This window comes from Penicillium daleae, assembly GCF_028827525.1.
Source record: "Penicillium daleae strain IBT 16125 chromosome Unknown utg000002l_segment0_segment0, whole genome shotgun sequence".
Taxonomy (NCBI): Eukaryota; Fungi; Ascomycota; class Eurotiomycetes; order Eurotiales; family Aspergillaceae; genus Penicillium; species Penicillium daleae.
The window spans coordinates 3,854,712-3,872,020 of record NW_026623150.1 but is presented as its reverse complement, the minus strand read 5'-3'; the positions used below and the strand labels follow the sequence as shown (position 1 = coordinate 3,872,020).

The following is a 17,309-nucleotide window of genomic DNA, read 5'->3' as shown; positions in this document are numbered from 1 at the left end:
GATCTATGTCTTCCAAGGTAATCCGGTCTGCACGCAGAGGTTGAGGCACAACAGAAGGACGCAACCAGACGTTGAAGAAACCACAACCATCTAGATCTAATATCGGGATGAGGGTCGCTCATGAATTATGGTCTAGCTATGGTTGGTTAACATTGTGGTGAAAAGGATGAAAAGAAACCAAATCGGGGCCAAAGGTGCAAGTATCTGATCCGCCAGGTAACATTTTTAGGTCAACGATCACTGGAGTCGAGATACAATGCGACGTTTCCTACTGAAGACAGATAACATCTACAAGTAAAATTTAGTTTAGATTGCCAATGAAGAGTCGAGTGCCGATGGGATCATTCGCAAGCTACACGATGTAGTGTTATCCGCAGATAGCTGGAGGGAAGGAAGTCCAGACGGTCCCCATCTCGAAGAATCATCTCTCGCTGATATGAAAATTCGGGAATATTTGTAAGTGATCCTTACTTCTAATAACAGTATTAATAAGTCCTGTATCGTCTCCATTGGCAAATCGGCGAAGACCACTCTTTAGCCCCCGGTCACCGTTTCATGCTCTCAACCCTATTGTCGCAGATCCCGAAATGGATTTGATTAACAGTCAGTCTCCTTCATGCACAGCTATGACAGGCCAATCGTCTGCAAGGTTTGCACTTGGGCGCGGCCATGCTCATATGAATCGAGACAATGTGATTGGCCAGATTTCAGAATCTGACAGGGAATGCTTTAGTCCCAAGCGTCGCCAGTCACGGAGATTTTATCCGTTGACGGGTGGTTGCGCGACTCTACAGAGTCTACACAAGCCCATAGATTCTAGACCGGCCTCAACGTGGCCATCGGCGCTATCTCTAGTTCGGATCTGATAGAATATATACTATAGCTTGAAGCCGGAAACCTTCAGGTACGATCTAAGGTAAAGGATACACCTGGTGATTGATGATAAGGGAAGATCCTTTGATGGTCAAACTGATCTGATCCAACTGGGGCTGACAAGATTCGTCTCGAAGCGCTCATATTCCAGCACAGAGGCTAATTCCCGTTCAGTCTTACAACACATGGGAGCTTGCACTCATGACACTTTTATACCGTTACTTTCTCTACTGTACGGTAGAGGGTGCGGGGTGAGGGCTGAAAGCCTGCGTGAGATCTATTGAGATTGACGTCATGCATTCTGGAGATCGAAAATCCCCGATGGACAACATCCACAACATTTTATGGAGGGGTACTTCTTTTATTCCTTCTTTCAGAATAAAAAATCGACACTCGGTCGGCTTCTTCAAGAAACTTCGAGTCCTAGACTTCAACCTCATCGACAAGTACTACGACATGAAGTCTGGCTCTACCTCCAACAATATTGTCTTATATTGGCATCGAACTGACCTTCGACTACATGATTCCCCAGCTCTGCACGCTGCATTGGCATTGAAGCCATCAACTTTTATTCCAGTTTGGACGTGGGATCCCCACTACGTCTATAGGGCTCGAGTCGGACCTAACAGATGGAGATTCCTGTTCGAATGTCAAAATGACCTGTCCAAATCGTACACCAAGCTTAATTCCAAGCAAAAGCTTTGGCTCGTCCGCGAAGATCCTCAGACTGTCCTTCCCAAGCTTTGGAAGAAATGGGGGATCACACACCTCGTCTTCGAGAAAGATACCGACCCATATGCTCGTGAACGCGATGAAGCTGTTGTTCGGCTAGCCGAAGAAGCAGGTATTGAGGTTGTTATAAGAATGGGTCGGAATCTCTTCGATCCCGATGACCTGGTCCGGAAGAATGGGGGCAAACCGACTATGAGCATGACTCAAACAGAAAAGGCTGCTGAAAAGATCAATAACGGACAGCCAGACCGGCCAGTAGAAACACCGAAGAGCATCCCCGATCCCTGGGAGAAAGACAGGATGGATCTTAGCGATATTGAGCACGAGATCGCAGACCCGACGCCCGATCTGAATGCAGCTCACCGTGGAACCAAAGACAAACAATACACGCAGATCATGGGGCCGAATAACGACTTTAGCGTGCCGACCATGGGGGAGATCGGTATCGATCCATCTCTAGCGACAACTCCTCACCGAGGTGGCGAGTCTGTGGCATTGAAGATGCTGGCCGACTACACCGCCGACGAGGAGTACATCGGCACATTCGAGAAGCCCAAGACTTCTCCAGCTGCATTCGAACCTCAATCTACTACTCTCCTTTCTCCACACTTGCACTTTGGCTCCCTATCCATCCGAAAATACTGGTGGGACGTCCAAGACATCATGACAAAACGCAGGAAAGCGAAGAAGACCAACGCGTCCGTCCCGGTCAATCTGCCCGGGCAACTACTCTTCCGTGATATGTATTTCGCAGCGCAAGCAGCGATCGGTGCACCTTTTGCACGCACACACGGCAACAAAGTCGCTCGTGTTATCGATTGGCACTTGCAGTCGAAGCCTCTTCAGTCTTCTCGGAATGACGAGGATGCAATGGAAGATGATGACGGGGACCTGCCTGCGCGCGACTATGAAATTGACTCCCTTGAGGCTGAAGAGTGGTTTCAAAGTTGGAAGATAGGTCGAACAGGTTTCCCCTGGATTGACGCACTGATGCGCCAGCTAAGATCAGAGGGCTGGATTCACCATCTGGGCCGACATAGTGTTGCCTGTTTCTTGACCCGCGGCGGTTGCTACGTCAGCTGGGAACGGGGTGCTGAGGTGTTCGAGGAACTGTTGATTGATCGTAAGACACCTCTACTTCATCCGCTTCTTTTTCGGGACGGCGAAGCGTCCTAGAGTTATTACATATACTAACCATACAAAATAGACGAGACAGCCTCGAACGCGGGGAACTGGATGTGGCTATCCTGCACAGCATTCTTCGCACAATTCTACCGCTGCTACTCACCTATAGCATTCGGGAAGAAGTGGGACCCCAATGGCGACTTTATTCGCCGCTATGTACCCGAGTTGGCCAATTTTGACAAGAAGTTCATCTATGAGCCTTGGAAGGCGCCAATCGCAGACCAGAAAAAGTGGGGATGTAGGGTTACCAATGACGACAATGCCGTCGATGGCACGACATATCCGAAGCCGATGTTTGATTTTGATAAGCAGAGGCAAATTTGTCTGGATAATATGAAGCGCGCGTATGATGTGAGATTGCACGGGAACGATGAGCAGGTTTTGGATGGATCGTGGAAGAAGTTGTTTGAGGAGAACGGGGGTGGGGAGGAGCCGAAAAAGAAGAAGCAGAAGACCGGGCAAAAGGAGGAAGAGGAAGCTTGAGGTTTGTATTCTCAGGGTAGTCTCAGTGTCATAACACTCTTCTAAAAAGCGATGTATGAATCAATGGTCAAAGAATTCAAGGCAATATCACAACTCAGCTTTCGGCTGTACTGATCACCCCCGAGCCATGATGCCACTTGATACCACCAACTATCCCGTCCAAATCTCATCGCAGTAGTAAAATCCCAATACTCGGGATACCATCCAGCAGACTCCCAATCAAGAAACCCCGAAAGATGTCCATCATCACCAACGAGAATATTATGCGCTTTGAGATCGCCATAAGTGAAAGTTATTCGATGGGGGTACTTGCGAATTTCATTCGCTCGCGCCAGAGCCATGACATATTCAGCAGTCGTATCAAAGCCATGCCATGAAGCTGGGCTCAGAAGGAAATCATGAAGCTCATTCTCCTCCTCAAACGGGCCCATATTGTGATCGGGTACTCGTGTCCTTCGTATTGAGGTTCCAATAACAGAGCAAATTCTCTTAGAGCAAGGCGCAGTCCATTCACGCATAGCGATAATACAATCATTCAATTCAAAGAGCCAGGGTTCCTCCGCTTCGACGACTAGAGAGTCCGTTGAATTTTCAAGTGGATAGCCAGGTAGTCGTTTCATCAATATTGAGAAAAAGCGATGTAGGGGTTATTCGGGTGTTCTCCACAAGAAAGGCGCTTGGGAACCGGCATCCCAGCAGCTCGAGCCATCTGCATTGCGGCAGCTTCCTCGAGGCATGTTCGGTCTGTCCATTTCAGGACAAGTCCAAAAGGAAGTTGTATGATGTTGGCATCGAATGGTATGCTGAAACAGGCACAATACCATCTGGATATGTAATATAAAGCCTGGTGTACCAAGCCCCATGCACTTCGTTGGTGCTTGTTAGGTAAACTCGGTACTCTAGGGGTTGTGTTGCTAATTGAGGGTTTTATTGGTCGAGGCCATGTAAAATCCGGCCGCAAAAATGATGGGATTATTGACATATTTGCGTGTTGTGAGATTGCAATCGCTTGTGAGAGTATCACAGCTGGCCTGCGGTCGTGTTTACGTGACGCGCTCGAGTCGCGTTATTGCAGCCCCAGATTCTTGGCAGCACCTAGACAATCAGAAGAGCATATCCGTACAAGTCTAAATATCGTCCATTCGAGGCTATATTTATGTCTTTCCAGATTTCATAGAAGCACTCGTAAGAAAAAAAAACCTGAGCATATTGACTCGTAATGCGTTATGTATATAACAACCTCTAAAAGAAAAAGGAGTACACAAAAATCAAAATAGTGGCCACAGTGGCAACCGTATACTCCAATTCAAACCATGCAGCCTGCCCACCAAATGCAATCTTCTTACTCCTCTTCGTCGGATGAGCAACGCCCGTCTTCGGATCCCGCGACAACAACTCCTCACGCTCCGGCATCGATGGCGGATCGATCCCATACGATACAGGCGTCCACAGCGAAGTGCAGATGAAAAGGAAAGTGAGAGGCGGCCAGAAGGCGTGTGTAACCAGGCAGATAACGACTCCCTTGAAGCTTTTTTCCACCGCGAAGCAGCGGTATGTGGAGATGACGACTGCTACTAGGGTGACGTAGACGAAGGCGAAGTGGAAGAGAGCCATGAAGTTGAAGAGAATCACGCGGAGACGGACGAATAGGTTCTTTCGTAGCTTGGGGTCACGCTCGTTGAGCGCGGAGCCGAGCGAACCGGTTGGTTTGAAGGCCTGGGCCTGGCCGCCAAGCCAGGATGGAAGCATGAACGAGCGCACAATGCAGAGGGCGATGTATGGGGACATCCAGAGCTGATAGCGAGAGCCGCGCTGGCCGGTGTGATAGCCGGCAGGAATGAAGAGGGCAAATTCACATAGGCGATTGGCGATGGTCGAAGCGAAGCAAGCCCAGATCAACCAGTGTAGCTGGTCCTGATTTGCGTATGCAACAAGCTGCTTGCCCCACAAGAGGATGACGGGAATGGCGAACAAGGATGCGGTAAGCAGGAGAGTGTACAAGCTCAGAGTCGCATACAAGAAACCAGAGAAACGCTGGGCGATGGTCATCTTCTTGACGGCATCACCCCACAGACAGAACTTTAGCTTGAAAGCTGTGTCCACAGTACCGATAGCCCAACGAGTACGCTGTTTCAAGTGACCACCATAATCCTCAGGCACGGTTCCAAACTGCAACGGCTCGTGAATGTACGCAGTCTTCCATCCCTTACCAAGCATCAGAGTCGAAGTCGCGACGTCCTCAGCCAGCGAGCCGAGGGGGAAATTGCCAATCTGATCGAGAGCCTCGCGTCGAACAACATAGCCAGAGCCGGTACACCAGGCCACACCGAGCGCGTCCTTGATCGGCTCGATCACATGAACGAAGAAGTCCAGACTCTGAGCCAGAGGATCCGACGCAGGGGTATTGTAGAAAAGCTGGGGTGGGCATGCAAGGGCCATCTTGGGATCCACCAGCAGGTGCGGGAGCACGGCTCGCAGCCACTGTTGTTCGGGGATCTGCGATGTGCGTTAGATTAAGAAACCACATGGTCTGGGGCTAGCCCTTGCGCGAGGTTTCGCGTCCAGGTAGGGGGGTTTGTTTTGACTTACCATGTCCGCGTCCAGAGCGGCCATGAACTGGCCGGCTCCACCGGGCAGTGCGAGTGTCTGGTCCAGACCGTAGTTGAGATTACCAGCTTTGAAGTGGTGAGGTTTGCCGGGAATTTTCTCGCGGGCCATGTAGTACAGATTCGGGTGGGTGATGGCCAGGTTGTTGACGGAATCCTCCAGAGATGCGGATCTGCCATCGTCGAGCACAATCACGCGGAATCGCTCGAAGGGATAGTCCTGATCGACGGCACCACGGACAGTATCGAGGACAACCTCGTCATCCTCACCACAGCAGGTAATGAACACATCAACCGTTGGGCAGTCATTTCCAGTCAATCGCAGCTTGGGCCGGCCTCGCTTTTTCATCGCCATCATAGTCCAGCAGTTGTGCATGAGAGAGGGAATCATAACGGTAATCTCGATGGCGACGAACACCCATGCTCCGGCAAAACTGGCACCCGCGGCATTCTGGGCAGACACGATACAGTAGATTCGCAGAGCCAGGTAGAACAAGTAGAGTCCGGTATTGGCGAAGGTAAGTAGCGGGGTGAACTTGAATACGATCCGCTTCCAGCCCTTCCAGATATCGATGTCATCGCGATCACTGATGCGAGCAATGGATCCCGACTGAACCCAATCCTTTGAGAAGCCTGGTGATGCCGGAGCACTCACGAGAGGAGCACGACCGAGACTAGCGGAGCTTTCAAGTTGAGAATGGTGGTACTGTAGATTGATATGAGGACTCGTTAGATAGTGCATTCTTATATGTACAAAGCACTCAATTAGATTAAAGAATTTCTTACCAAGGTTGGAGAAGCCGAGCGAGAGTCGTAAAGAGTATTCGCAAACGATTCAGGGCCGTAGGATGTGCGAGGTGTGGGAAATAGACCCGGCGAAGAAGTATAGTCAGGCGGGTTGTGTCCCAGGCCCGGTCTATATGGGATCACAGCTGGCCTTGGAGAAGGTTGTTCTTGGAATTGAAAGTTGAAGTTATTTTCCTGGTGATCGAAGCCTCCGGGGCTGCGATAAGCCCGAGGGCTATTCAACTCGACCATTTCTTCGGGTTCTTCGTGAGTATATGGATTTGTGACATAGTGCTCGTTATACTGAGCAGCATGTGGTTGCCCGCCATAGTGTCCGTTCATCTTGAGACACTAGGCAGCAGTCGTGTGAGGACTGAGATTCGAACAAAGAGATAGTACAGAGTAGATAAGAGACGAGAATAGAAGTAGAGAAAAAAAAAAGAATACGAAGTTGACTGCAGCAATTTGAAGAGGGAGAGAGCAATTGCCTGTAGAATGTCGCGATCTCCTTGGCCTCGCGACGTTTTCAAACGAGTGTGATCAGCCCGGAGAGCTGCAAAGCTGGGAAGTCGAGGAAAAGTAAGGTGTATGAAAGAAGAAAGCCAGTTTGAGGGACGGATAATGAGGAGTGGATGGACCAGCGAGGCTTAGCCAATGACCTACTGCACGTCCAAAGGGGAAGTACCGAGAAGTACCAAGGACCCAGGCTCATGAATGGAGAGACTGTCGAGTGCTACGCGTTGTCATACTTATCGCCGGGCTCCATCGAGGACGATCTGGTCTCAGGTCTGCAGGAAGCTGAGTGGCTGGTCCGAAATGGTTATCTAGGCCAGCCCATCCAGCCCATGCAAGCCATCCGGTTTGGGGGAAAGTGCTGGCTGTGGCTGCTAAGCCAATCGGCGAAACCCTGTCGCGAGTTCAGTCATACACAAATTTCGGAGATCTCCAGTATGGAAAACCCTTCTCCGTACAGAAACATCATACATCATACCCTGAAAACGTGAGTGGAGAGTTGAGTATAATGACTGTGATTTGCTCCGACTGGCGTTCCGTCATCCGCGCCAAGCGTATAAATAGAATCCCACCTTACACCCGCGATAGGATAATCTATGGGGAGCCCCATGACCATTGTACAATGGCACAATGTAACTATGGAGTACTTGAGAGATACAGATTCAGTAGAATCAATAGAATTGATTCAATGGATCGTGGAGAAGATGCAATAGTCCATCTATCCGTTCGATTCGTTGTTGATTTGCAGTGTCGCAGCCACTTCCGCTTGCGTCATCATTGCCCGGCCATTCACACCAGGCCCCGATGATTATGTTGTCGTACTGCGGTTGGCCCCTAGTGACCAACTATGGGGTGATCCTCAATCTAGTATAGGTTGGAAACGGTAAACTAAGACACTAAAACAAGGGAAAAAAAATTGGGGGAAAGGAAAGAAAGAAAATTTCGTTGTGTGCAAAGTGTTTTCGTTTCCACCTCGACCCACCACCATGCAATTTTAAATTTAGAAAGAAATGTCCCTTTTGGAGACAGCCGAGGGCCTGGGAAGGATTGCTTTCCATGTTTTTCACATGGGGGCAAGCGAGTATCATTGGCAGTGTTTCGTTAGGGCTTGCGTCCTCCGTAATGCTCCATCATTGCTCGCACTGAAGAAATTCTTCTGCTATTTCCGGATATCCGCCGAAGAGGCACAAAATTGCTTCTTTTTGTCCTCTGTAACTCGTTATGTACACATTATACAGTCCAGTATTTACTTAGACTTTTGATTTGGCTAATCTTTGCGCGCATCGCCCATCCTTAGTCCGAACGGTCTATCGCATCTGACTGGTCACCTTGCAAACTCTTACACCCCCCACCACTGCTAGCCCACTGCTAGGAGGGCGTTAGAGTCACACTATGCAGGGGGGCAAGATGCAGTGTGGCGTTCTACTTGCCCACTTTGTCCACCTTTTTTCGTCCACTTATCAGGCACAAGCGTCTGATCCGACCGTAGTACCTGCCGCTAAACCGTATGCGGAAGGGCCTCGGACCACTTGATCGCTGGTTTCCTGCGCCATTGGGCTGATTGGCGTGGTTCAGGGCCCGGCCTTGGGTCCTGTCGCTGGACTCGACTGATAACCGTCGGATGAGTTGGTTGGTCTCAGTTACTATGGTCACTTTTTGGCGATTCTGATTTGGCTTGCTCCGTAGTCGAGACTGCATCTTCACCTATCCTAGTCAACTTTCTCCAATCTCCATCTACTATATTCCCTCTATTACTCGTCCCTCGCTATACTTCGTTATACATCGTCATATTTCTTTATACTCCGCTACCTCGACACTCATTTTCCGTGGGCGGTGTTCTTATCTCTACCATCTTGCTCTTTTTACACTCGTTCGGCAGGATTCGCAACACCATGGCGTTGCGATTACTCGTCAACACCGGCCTTTTAGCGATCCCGATCGGGGGTTCGGTCGGCACACTGCTAGGTATTGATGCACACCGATCAGCGAACGGTCAACCACCACTTTTCACCAGCGACGGCAATTCCAATACCGGATCAGGTTCAGGCGATAGTACGGGCGGCGGTTCGGGCGGCAGTGGCTCAACGACGAATAACGGCGTCACTAACACCCAGTATTGCCAGAATTCCTATGGTATCTCACCACCATCGGACGGCCAGCTCTATACTCGTAAGTTCGCCTCTAGTCTCGCCCTGCAAAACTAGCATTGTTGCGCCAGAGTTGGCGCAGCAGCTGTCTTCTCGGCATTTTATTCTACCCCAGGCGGATTCAAAACTAACAATCGCGAATAGTCAATCCCAATCAGTGGGGCGTGACAGATACAACTTCCGGGGCGCTATGCATGAATGTAAGTATCTCATGGATCTTTTTGTCATTGCGATCGAATCCACAACTAATGGATTTTGTTCCCTCAAGGTCACGACTTTCAACAATGAAACCTATGCGACCACCCAGTCCGCGCCAGGCTTTTCCGTCACTTGGCAATTCGATCCTGGCCCCTCAACCCAACCTGTGCACGCTTTCCCTAATATCATGGTGGACGATGTTTTGCCCATTGAGCTGGACAAGATGACCAAGGTCGACCTCGACCTTCACTGGACCTATGGCGTGGGCAACACCGTCGCATCTTCAACAGACTCATCTTCCCTCACAGCCGACGACCTTCAAACCAACGTTGCCATCGATATGTTCTTCGACTCAGACAAAAACAATGCAGGAAACAGTGCTCTGGCTAAATACGAAGTCATGGTCTGGTTTGCTGATTTCGGTGCCTCTGCTCAACCAATCGGTCTCTCCGCTGGCGCTGTGACGACAAAGACGCTAAACGGGACAACCTTGTGAGTGGATGGAGCATCAGTTTCAATTTGAAGTGTTCATGGACTAATTTCGTTCTTGCAGCGAACTCTACACCGGAACAAATGCGGCCAAGCAAAACGTTCTATCATGGAAAGCAACCGAAACAACCGAGGAATTCACCGGCGATATTTACCCTCTCATCACCGACCTGTACGCTCTGACTGGCGATATTTACCCATCAAACTCAGACTATATGGGTATCTTCCAGTTCGGCACTGAAGCGTTCTCATCAGACAAGAACGTCACCTTCGCAGTACCTAAACTCTCGATCGACATTCAGAAATAAGTTCTCGGGAACACTGTACATACATTCCCTTTCTCCGTCTTCCTACTCTTGTGCGATAGTTTACGACCCATCCAGCCATGACATTCATATAATTCAATAGCATACAATTGCGCACTTTGTGTGTAACTAACAGACCAACCATTTCTCAAGATTTCAGAGTCTAGGAGGTAAAAGCCAAACATGTCAACCATCCGCGGTGAAGGAAGGCGATCAACCTTCAGTTTCGTCGTCAATTCACAGCGAGATAGACACCCGCCCTTTTTCACAGACGCTCAAATAGACTCAAATTTAGTTATGAGACCAGCCATCACAGCCTTGTCGCTTCTCCACACGAGGCTTCTCTGTTCAGCTCCCCACCCAATTAGCGTTGATGCGGAATGCATGAATACGATGCCCAGCCTTCCCCCGCAAACTATAGGAAATCGGGGCCATAGGCCTTATTTATTCCTCCAAAATGTCACGTCATAATAAATCTCTGCCTCTTCAATGGGGGAGAGGAGCTGTTGCGGCTCTCCTGCATGAAATGAGTCAAGAAATCTTCATCAGATTCACGTTTAGCCTTGACGACAAAATGGCCTGTGATTTACTGGTGAGAATTCTAGCTCCTTGAGCTAAGGACTTGATGGGCAAGATGAAACCCGGCTTTGGATATTTTGTCTGGGAGAAGGTGCTCTAGGGTCTTCTAAGGCTTTGGAGAGGATTGCGATATGGATTCAAGAGTAGACGGAGGTCATCGTGAGTGTGAGTGGGAGCAGTGAATCCGCGATGTCTCGATCAACCATGGTTTCGTCGATGAAGCCAGCAAGTCATTCCCTTATATTCGTGGTTTGGTGTTATGATTATGAGCCCAGTGACTGCTCGGAGGAGGGTGTTTGCAATGATCTAGTCATCTGGGCTTAGAGCGAGTGTGGTTGGATGCGGTTCATGGCCAAGTCTAGCATCCAGGAGAAGGGCCAGTAAAAATGGTGCAAATGATAACCTAGATTTCAGATGAAAAAGTTCAAGATACAAGATCAAAGCCGGAATTGTTTGTGGTGTTTAAGGTGATTTGATGTTGCTCCTAAGGGTTCACCATTTCTGAGCTTAACCGTTGGGTGCCAAGACATGTCCTGACTCACGTTCAAGGTTCCCCGCAGCTATTCCGTCAGCCTTGTCCCTCGATTTTCAATATTTCCCTCTCGAACCACAGAATACTGAGAAATAACTGTATTTCCAATGGCATCTCTTGGTGTCTACTATCTGTCAGTATTTACATACTCCATAGATGCCAAAGATGGGGGCAATCCTACCAGCATCTTCCTCAACGCCGACGACTTGAGCTCGGAAGAGATGCAATCCCTTACCAAAGAGAGTGGTCATGAATGTGGATTTGTCCTATCCGGCACTACCAACAATGAATCTCGTTCCGACTTCACGATGAGATATTGGGTGCCAAACTACGAAATGGAAATGTGCGGCCACGCAACTGTCGGTGCTGTCTGGATCATGGACCAGCTAGGATTATTACCCCGGACCGAAAGAATATCCATTTCGACAAAATCCGGCATGGTCGAAGCACGGGTCGATCGTGCAGGATTAGAACCTCGCGTCTTCGTGTCCCAGCCCACAGGCTCTGTGGAGGACATATCTGATGCGCATGTTCTTGAAATCATGCCTTGCTTGGGAATCACCCAAGAAGAGCTCGCACCGGGCTATAAGGTCCAGAACGCTCGCACATCTCGAACAAAAACGTTGGTCCCTTTGAAAGATCGAGGAATCCTCAACAACTTGAAGATTGATTCGAACTCTGTCTCTCAAATATGCGAAAAGATCAATTCCACGGGTCTCTATCCCTATGCAGTGATCGATGCGGAAAATCAAATCGTCGAAGCACGACAATTCCCCAAATCCGCTGGTTATCCAGAGGATCCGGCAACTGGTATCGCAGCAGCGGCGCTTTCGTTTGGCCTCCTAGATGATGGCATTTTGTCAATTGGAACTACCAAGCCTCTTGTCGTGAGACAGGGATGGGCTATGGGAAAGCCATCCGAGATTCAAGTCCAGTTCGGACTGCACGAGGGCAATGTCGACGGATGCTGGATTTCAGGGAAAGTCAGACGGATCGCTTAGGGTAATCATGACGCAGAGTAAATATCTCGTACACATATACCTGTATCTTAGTACATCAGGAGATACTAGGCTACAGACACCTTCAAACGCCGCGCGGCAATATTCGTTGCGTGAGATAGGAAAACAGGGAAGTTATACAGTCCAATTGCCACCACTATCATCACAAGAAGTGTATCTAGCAGTAGAATCCTGTTAAATGGGGGCAGCCCTCCGGTCAGATAGCTTGAGCCCAAATTCCAGTGATGTCACCCTCCATTCCAATATAGTTACCTCCGATTCTCCGAAACCTCGTGGCTAAATCCACGAGGAATGGGATTAATAATATGAACTGCACGTACATACTGTACTGTAGATAATTTTTCAAAAGATGTATCATGAACTATCAACCCTTAATTCATTCGGTTTCCACAATAGACGTAGGGCACAGCTTTGATGGCCACAGGATACAATAATCATCGTCGCTAGCTACCGTTGCAAATCCCGGTCCAATACGGAAACCGGGTAGTTCAATCCGCATTCCTCGCCCTTTGTATTAGCACCGGTAAGACTGCCCCTAGGCAGGGCAAACGATGGCGTGAGAATAAAAAGTACCACACCAGGCCTGTCGATCGCACTCGAGTAGTATTTGGAGATCGAATGAGCCCCATACACGTGAGATCGTCAGTGGCCTTGTTAGTTGTAGCACAGGAGTAGCGGCACCCGGATATGCGATCCGACCAATTAGCCCGGATACTAGGTGTTCAGTGAGGATAGATTGGCCAAGGGAAAGACAGGTCATTCGCTTGCCCTATGACTAAAGGTCAGTAGCTAACTTAACTAGTTAAGTTATCACTACTGTAGTTGAGTGATACTGAGCCCTAGATTGAAGAACACAATCGAAATGACCTGGGACTAGGGTCATTCTTTGACAACGAGGACTATTGGACAGAGAGTTTCGTCAGACCTCTAATCCAATGGGACCCAGATGTGATTATAACAGCGAAGTAGATCTGAGTAGTACCTTCACTAGCCAAAACTACACCCATAATGACTCAAAGATCAATTTGTGTCACCCTCGATGCAAGGCTTACCAATCACTCCTATATTTGTGGAATCAATGCTCTTCGGTCCGCTTTGCCGTCTGAAGACAGTACTACTACAGTACATTGTGGAGGCCATTTGGTGTTAAACTCTGTCCGGGGAGTTGGGCGACGGGAACTGCGTTTCGAAGCGATGGCAGGGGTCAAAAAGCATTTACAAAAGAGATCAGTGCATGTGACTCAATCCATTTCAGATACAAGGGTGGTTTCTGAGATAATTTTGAGGCAAAGAGATACCTAGATATCAACTGATCATGATCAAAAATAACCCTAGAGGCACATACTTCGGGACATGTTCAGACAGATTTTATGAGCAACTGAAATATATGGATCAACAATCAGTCAATTGGATTAGAGACGAGTTATCGTGAGCGAAAAAACTTTAGGAAGAACCTTGGCAGCGTTCCATCCATCTAGAGACTAGCGGGCTCCGTCTCTGGCGCTCGTATTGGGGATATATATGCAGCGGAAAAGCAGGGATGTAAACGACCCACCTACAAATGCATCCATCTTGAGAACAAACATGGCTCTTCTAGGCTACATGGATTCTCATCTCTAAATACAATTATATCTTTCAATAAACCAGACTTTCCATTCTAAAAAGCAAAGTCAGACCAGAGATAAACCAACATTTCCTCGTGACATCAAGATTGTTTTTATGTGCGCCCTCAATCTTTGCTGATAGGCTCTAACATTCTTATATTTTATTGCAAAGAAATCATCAGTTGGTCTTTTTTTATAGATCAGGTGTGATGCACTTCCACTAGTGACCAAAGGGCACGAAAGGTCAGCTACCACTGGCGAAGTGCTAGGGGTATGGCGGGTGCGGCGGTACAACCACCTCATTTACTGTAGTTTTCGAATTTCAGGCATAAGCGATATGCGTAGTGGAATGCGGAAGAATTTTTCAGCCCTTGAGCTAGCAAGCTAAATGTAGAAATAGGGGAGCTTTGGTGGAAGCTATGGGGAAACCTGGACTCGACAAAGTACAAGAGTCCGGGACTTCAAGGAAGCCGGAAAATCAAGCACGAACCACAGAGGATCTGGGCGATGATCAGTTCCTTGACTATGCTATCTACAGCACAAATCCTCAATTTATGAAATAAAGAGGTCAGAGCTTCAGTGAAGTGCTGTAGATTGCGTCACCCTGTTCAACGTTGGTGCATCTGCTCCCCCTCCATGATAGGAGAATTGATCAGCACCAACCCCCTCTAGGGCTATCTATTTCAGAATTGGAGCTGAAAGCTATCTTTTTCCTTGCATATTTAAACCTTAACTATTCGGTACAGTGATCTCCCGGTGCATGTTCGTTAATGATTCGCCGGTTGGCAAATTCTCCCTACATTCCAACCACATAATGAACCAGCGTGACCACAGTCGGCAGGTATCGGCGCAGACTAGATTCATGAGGAATGCAGCGAGCTTATAATTATCCGAGATAAAATAGAGCTTGCCTGACACCTGGAGCTCCCTAAAATTTCAGCAGCTAGCTATACGGCCGCATCATGTCACCAATTTCTACCGCTAACCATGGATTGCGGCGACTTAATCTTGGTATCTTTTTGATGCTATCTGCATCGGCCACGTCAGGATACAACGCCAGTCAGATCAACAGTCTACTCGTGCTCCCAGAGTGTGAGTGAGCTTTTATTTCGGAAGGGATCAAGGTCTGGGTCCATGCTAACACATCATGGAACAGTCACCGAGTTCCTAAGCGGCCTTGATTCTAACTCAACCGGTCTCATTATCGCTTCTGTCTCTCTTGGGGCCTTCCTTTCTTTTATTCCAGCTTCTTATGTCGCCGATATATTGGGCCGCCGGACATGTGTTAGCATCGGAGCGACACTTTGTATACTCGCCTCTATACTACAAGTCTCTATCAAACATCCCTGGGTTTTCTTCGGTGCTCGAATCCTGACTGGTATCGGTGTTGGTTTCTCCCAAACCGCAGCACCACTGTTGATCACGGAAACGGCCCACCCGAGTCAAAGGCCAACACTCACTGGTCTCTATAATGCAGTCTGGTTTTGTGGATCTATCACCGCTGCTGCTATCACTTTCTCCACTTTGTCCATTGGAAATAGCTGGTCCTGGAGAGTACCATGCATGCTACAAGTTCTATACCCGTCAATGCAACTCGTGGCACTCTGTGTGATCCCCGAAAGTCCAAGATGGCTTGTTTCGAAGAACAGGCAAGGCGAAGCCCTTGCTATGCTTACACGATACCATGCGAATGGTGACATACATGACAAGTTGGTTCAAGACGAATATGACCAGATCTGTGCTAGTATTCACGCCGAAGCCGATCAAAAGTCTGCCTCGCGATGGAGTGCTTTTTTCAGATCAAAAGGAGACATTCACCGCTTCACAATCTGCGTTCTTCTGGGATTTATGCAAGAGTGGACTGGAAATGGTATGAGATCGCATTTTTTTAATTCTCCACAATTTTTTTGACATTGGACGATCACCTAACCTTATTTTCCCTTGGAAAGGCGTCACTTCCTACTATCTACCACCAATCCTGGCCTCCGTCGGTATCACAAATGCAACACATCAGGCTGCTGTCAACATCAGCCTTCAATTCTGGAACTTGATATTTGCCGTGGTGGGAGCAAGCACTTCAGACAAATATGGACGGCGAGTTCTCTGGCTGTGCGCCACAACACTGATGCTGATATTCCTTTCGACATCAACCGCCATGGCGGGCCTTTTCGCTGAAATGAACATTCTGGAAGCAGGCATTGCAGTTGTCCCAATGCTGTTCCTGTTCTGTGCAGCCTACGACTTCGCATACATGCCGCTTTTCATCGCATATCCAGCCGAAATCTTGCCATTCCAGCTTCGTGCCAAAGGCCTTGCTGTCACACTTACAACAGATTCACTGGCTTGCTTTTTCAACCAATATGTGAACCCGGTGGCATTTTCAGCACTTCGATGGAGATACTTCTGCATCTACGTAGGCTGTCTGGTCATTGTACTAGCTGTGGTGTTCTTTTTCTTCCCAGAGACACAAGGAAGGTCTTTGGAAGAAGTTGCGCGAATTTTTGAGAACACCAAGGTCAAAGATCATGAAGCAATCATGAGCGACTCCGATGGATCTAAGCAGTCGTCTTTCGTGATTAAGTACGAATAATAGAGCATCATCATGTTTATACCTGACCCGGATCTAAAGCGTGCTTGTTTTCGCCTATCCAGCATCAGCGCCTGCTTCTTTATTTTTCCATTCACACTACTTACACATGCTGTGCGTCATTTTCCTACTTTTCTTCCAAATTTTGCTCTACCAATATATGCTCGAACTTTTTGCTCTTGTCGAAGATTATCCTACGTCTCGATGTCTTGATTGCCCTGTTTCATTTTTGCCGTTCGAAATGCCAGATTTCCGAAAGAATGTTGATAACTCATGACATGTTTTTTATCCAGAATGTGCTGTTTTTGAATTGAAGTTTTACACTTGAAGAGCCCAATGGTTAAACTTCGTCTGCTAACGCCTTTCGATGTCATATTCCCAATGATTCGCCGGTGTAAATCGTCATATCCCCCAAATTCCCAAGATAATAAACAGGAAGTGATATATATACAGTATAAAGCGAAAATGATATAACAGCCCCCGATGCCATTCAAGCATGCGGCCAATTACCTTTCCATCTGACAACTTCCTCTTCCTTGTCATCAATCAAAACCACCACCCAGACACCAACTTCACGATTATCGGCCAGAAATGGAATACGATAAATCCAGCTATAACGCCCCTAGTCATTGAAGCGATTTACCCACTTGATTCGCGCCGTGACACTTCGA

At 48.2% G+C, this 17,309-nt stretch overlaps 6 protein-coding genes across 6 annotated transcripts; 4 read left to right on the top strand and 2 right to left on the bottom strand.

The window, feature by feature from the left end:
- Window positions 1-1,194: 1,194 nt before the first annotated feature.
- N7458_002386 (uncharacterized protein) lies at window positions 1,195-3,273 on the top strand (the record flags this gene model as incomplete). The annotated part of the gene is made up of 2 exons (XM_056905769.1): window positions 1,195-2,728; window positions 2,813-3,273. The coding sequence occupies 2 exons, from the start codon at window positions 1,195-1,197 to the stop codon at window positions 3,271-3,273; spliced, it is 1,995 nt and encodes a 664-aa protein (XP_056769876.1).
- Window positions 3,274-3,314: 41 nt separating this feature from the next.
- N7458_002385 (uncharacterized protein) lies at window positions 3,315-3,704 on the bottom strand (the record flags this gene model as incomplete). The annotated part of the gene is made up of 1 exon (XM_056905768.1): window positions 3,315-3,704. The coding sequence occupies one exon, from the start codon at window positions 3,702-3,704 to the stop codon at window positions 3,315-3,317; it is 390 nt and encodes a 129-aa protein (XP_056769875.1).
- An 811-nt stretch (window positions 3,705-4,515) lies between these two features.
- On the bottom strand, window positions 4,516-7,007 carry N7458_002384 (glycosyltransferase family 2 protein; the record flags this gene model as incomplete). Its single annotated transcript, XM_056905767.1, has 3 exons — window positions 4,516-5,769; window positions 5,863-6,585; window positions 6,666-7,007. 3 exons carry the CDS (start codon window positions 7,005-7,007, stop codon window positions 4,516-4,518), a joined length of 2,319 nt encoding a protein of 772 aa, XP_056769874.1.
- A 2,063-nt stretch (window positions 7,008-9,070) lies between these two features.
- On the top strand, window positions 9,071-10,320 carry N7458_002383 (glycoside hydrolase family 12 protein; the record flags this gene model as incomplete). The annotated part of the gene is made up of 4 exons (XM_056905766.1): window positions 9,071-9,347; window positions 9,470-9,525; window positions 9,594-10,015; window positions 10,077-10,320. The coding sequence occupies 4 exons, from the start codon at window positions 9,071-9,073 to the stop codon at window positions 10,318-10,320; spliced, it is 999 nt and encodes a 332-aa protein (XP_056769873.1).
- A 1,215-nt stretch (window positions 10,321-11,535) lies between these two features.
- Window positions 11,536-12,429, top strand: N7458_002382 (PhzF family phenazine biosynthesis protein; the record flags this gene model as incomplete). Its single annotated transcript, XM_056905765.1, has 1 exon — window positions 11,536-12,429. One exon carries the CDS (start codon window positions 11,536-11,538, stop codon window positions 12,427-12,429), a length of 894 nt encoding a protein of 297 aa, XP_056769872.1.
- Window positions 12,430-15,013: 2,584 nt separating this feature from the next.
- N7458_002381 (uncharacterized protein) lies at window positions 15,014-16,641 on the top strand (the record flags this gene model as incomplete). The annotated part of the gene is made up of 3 exons (XM_056905764.1): window positions 15,014-15,143; window positions 15,208-15,921; window positions 16,001-16,641. The coding sequence occupies 3 exons, from the start codon at window positions 15,014-15,016 to the stop codon at window positions 16,639-16,641; spliced, it is 1,485 nt and encodes a 494-aa protein (XP_056769871.1).
- Window positions 16,642-17,309: the final 668 nt, after the last annotated feature.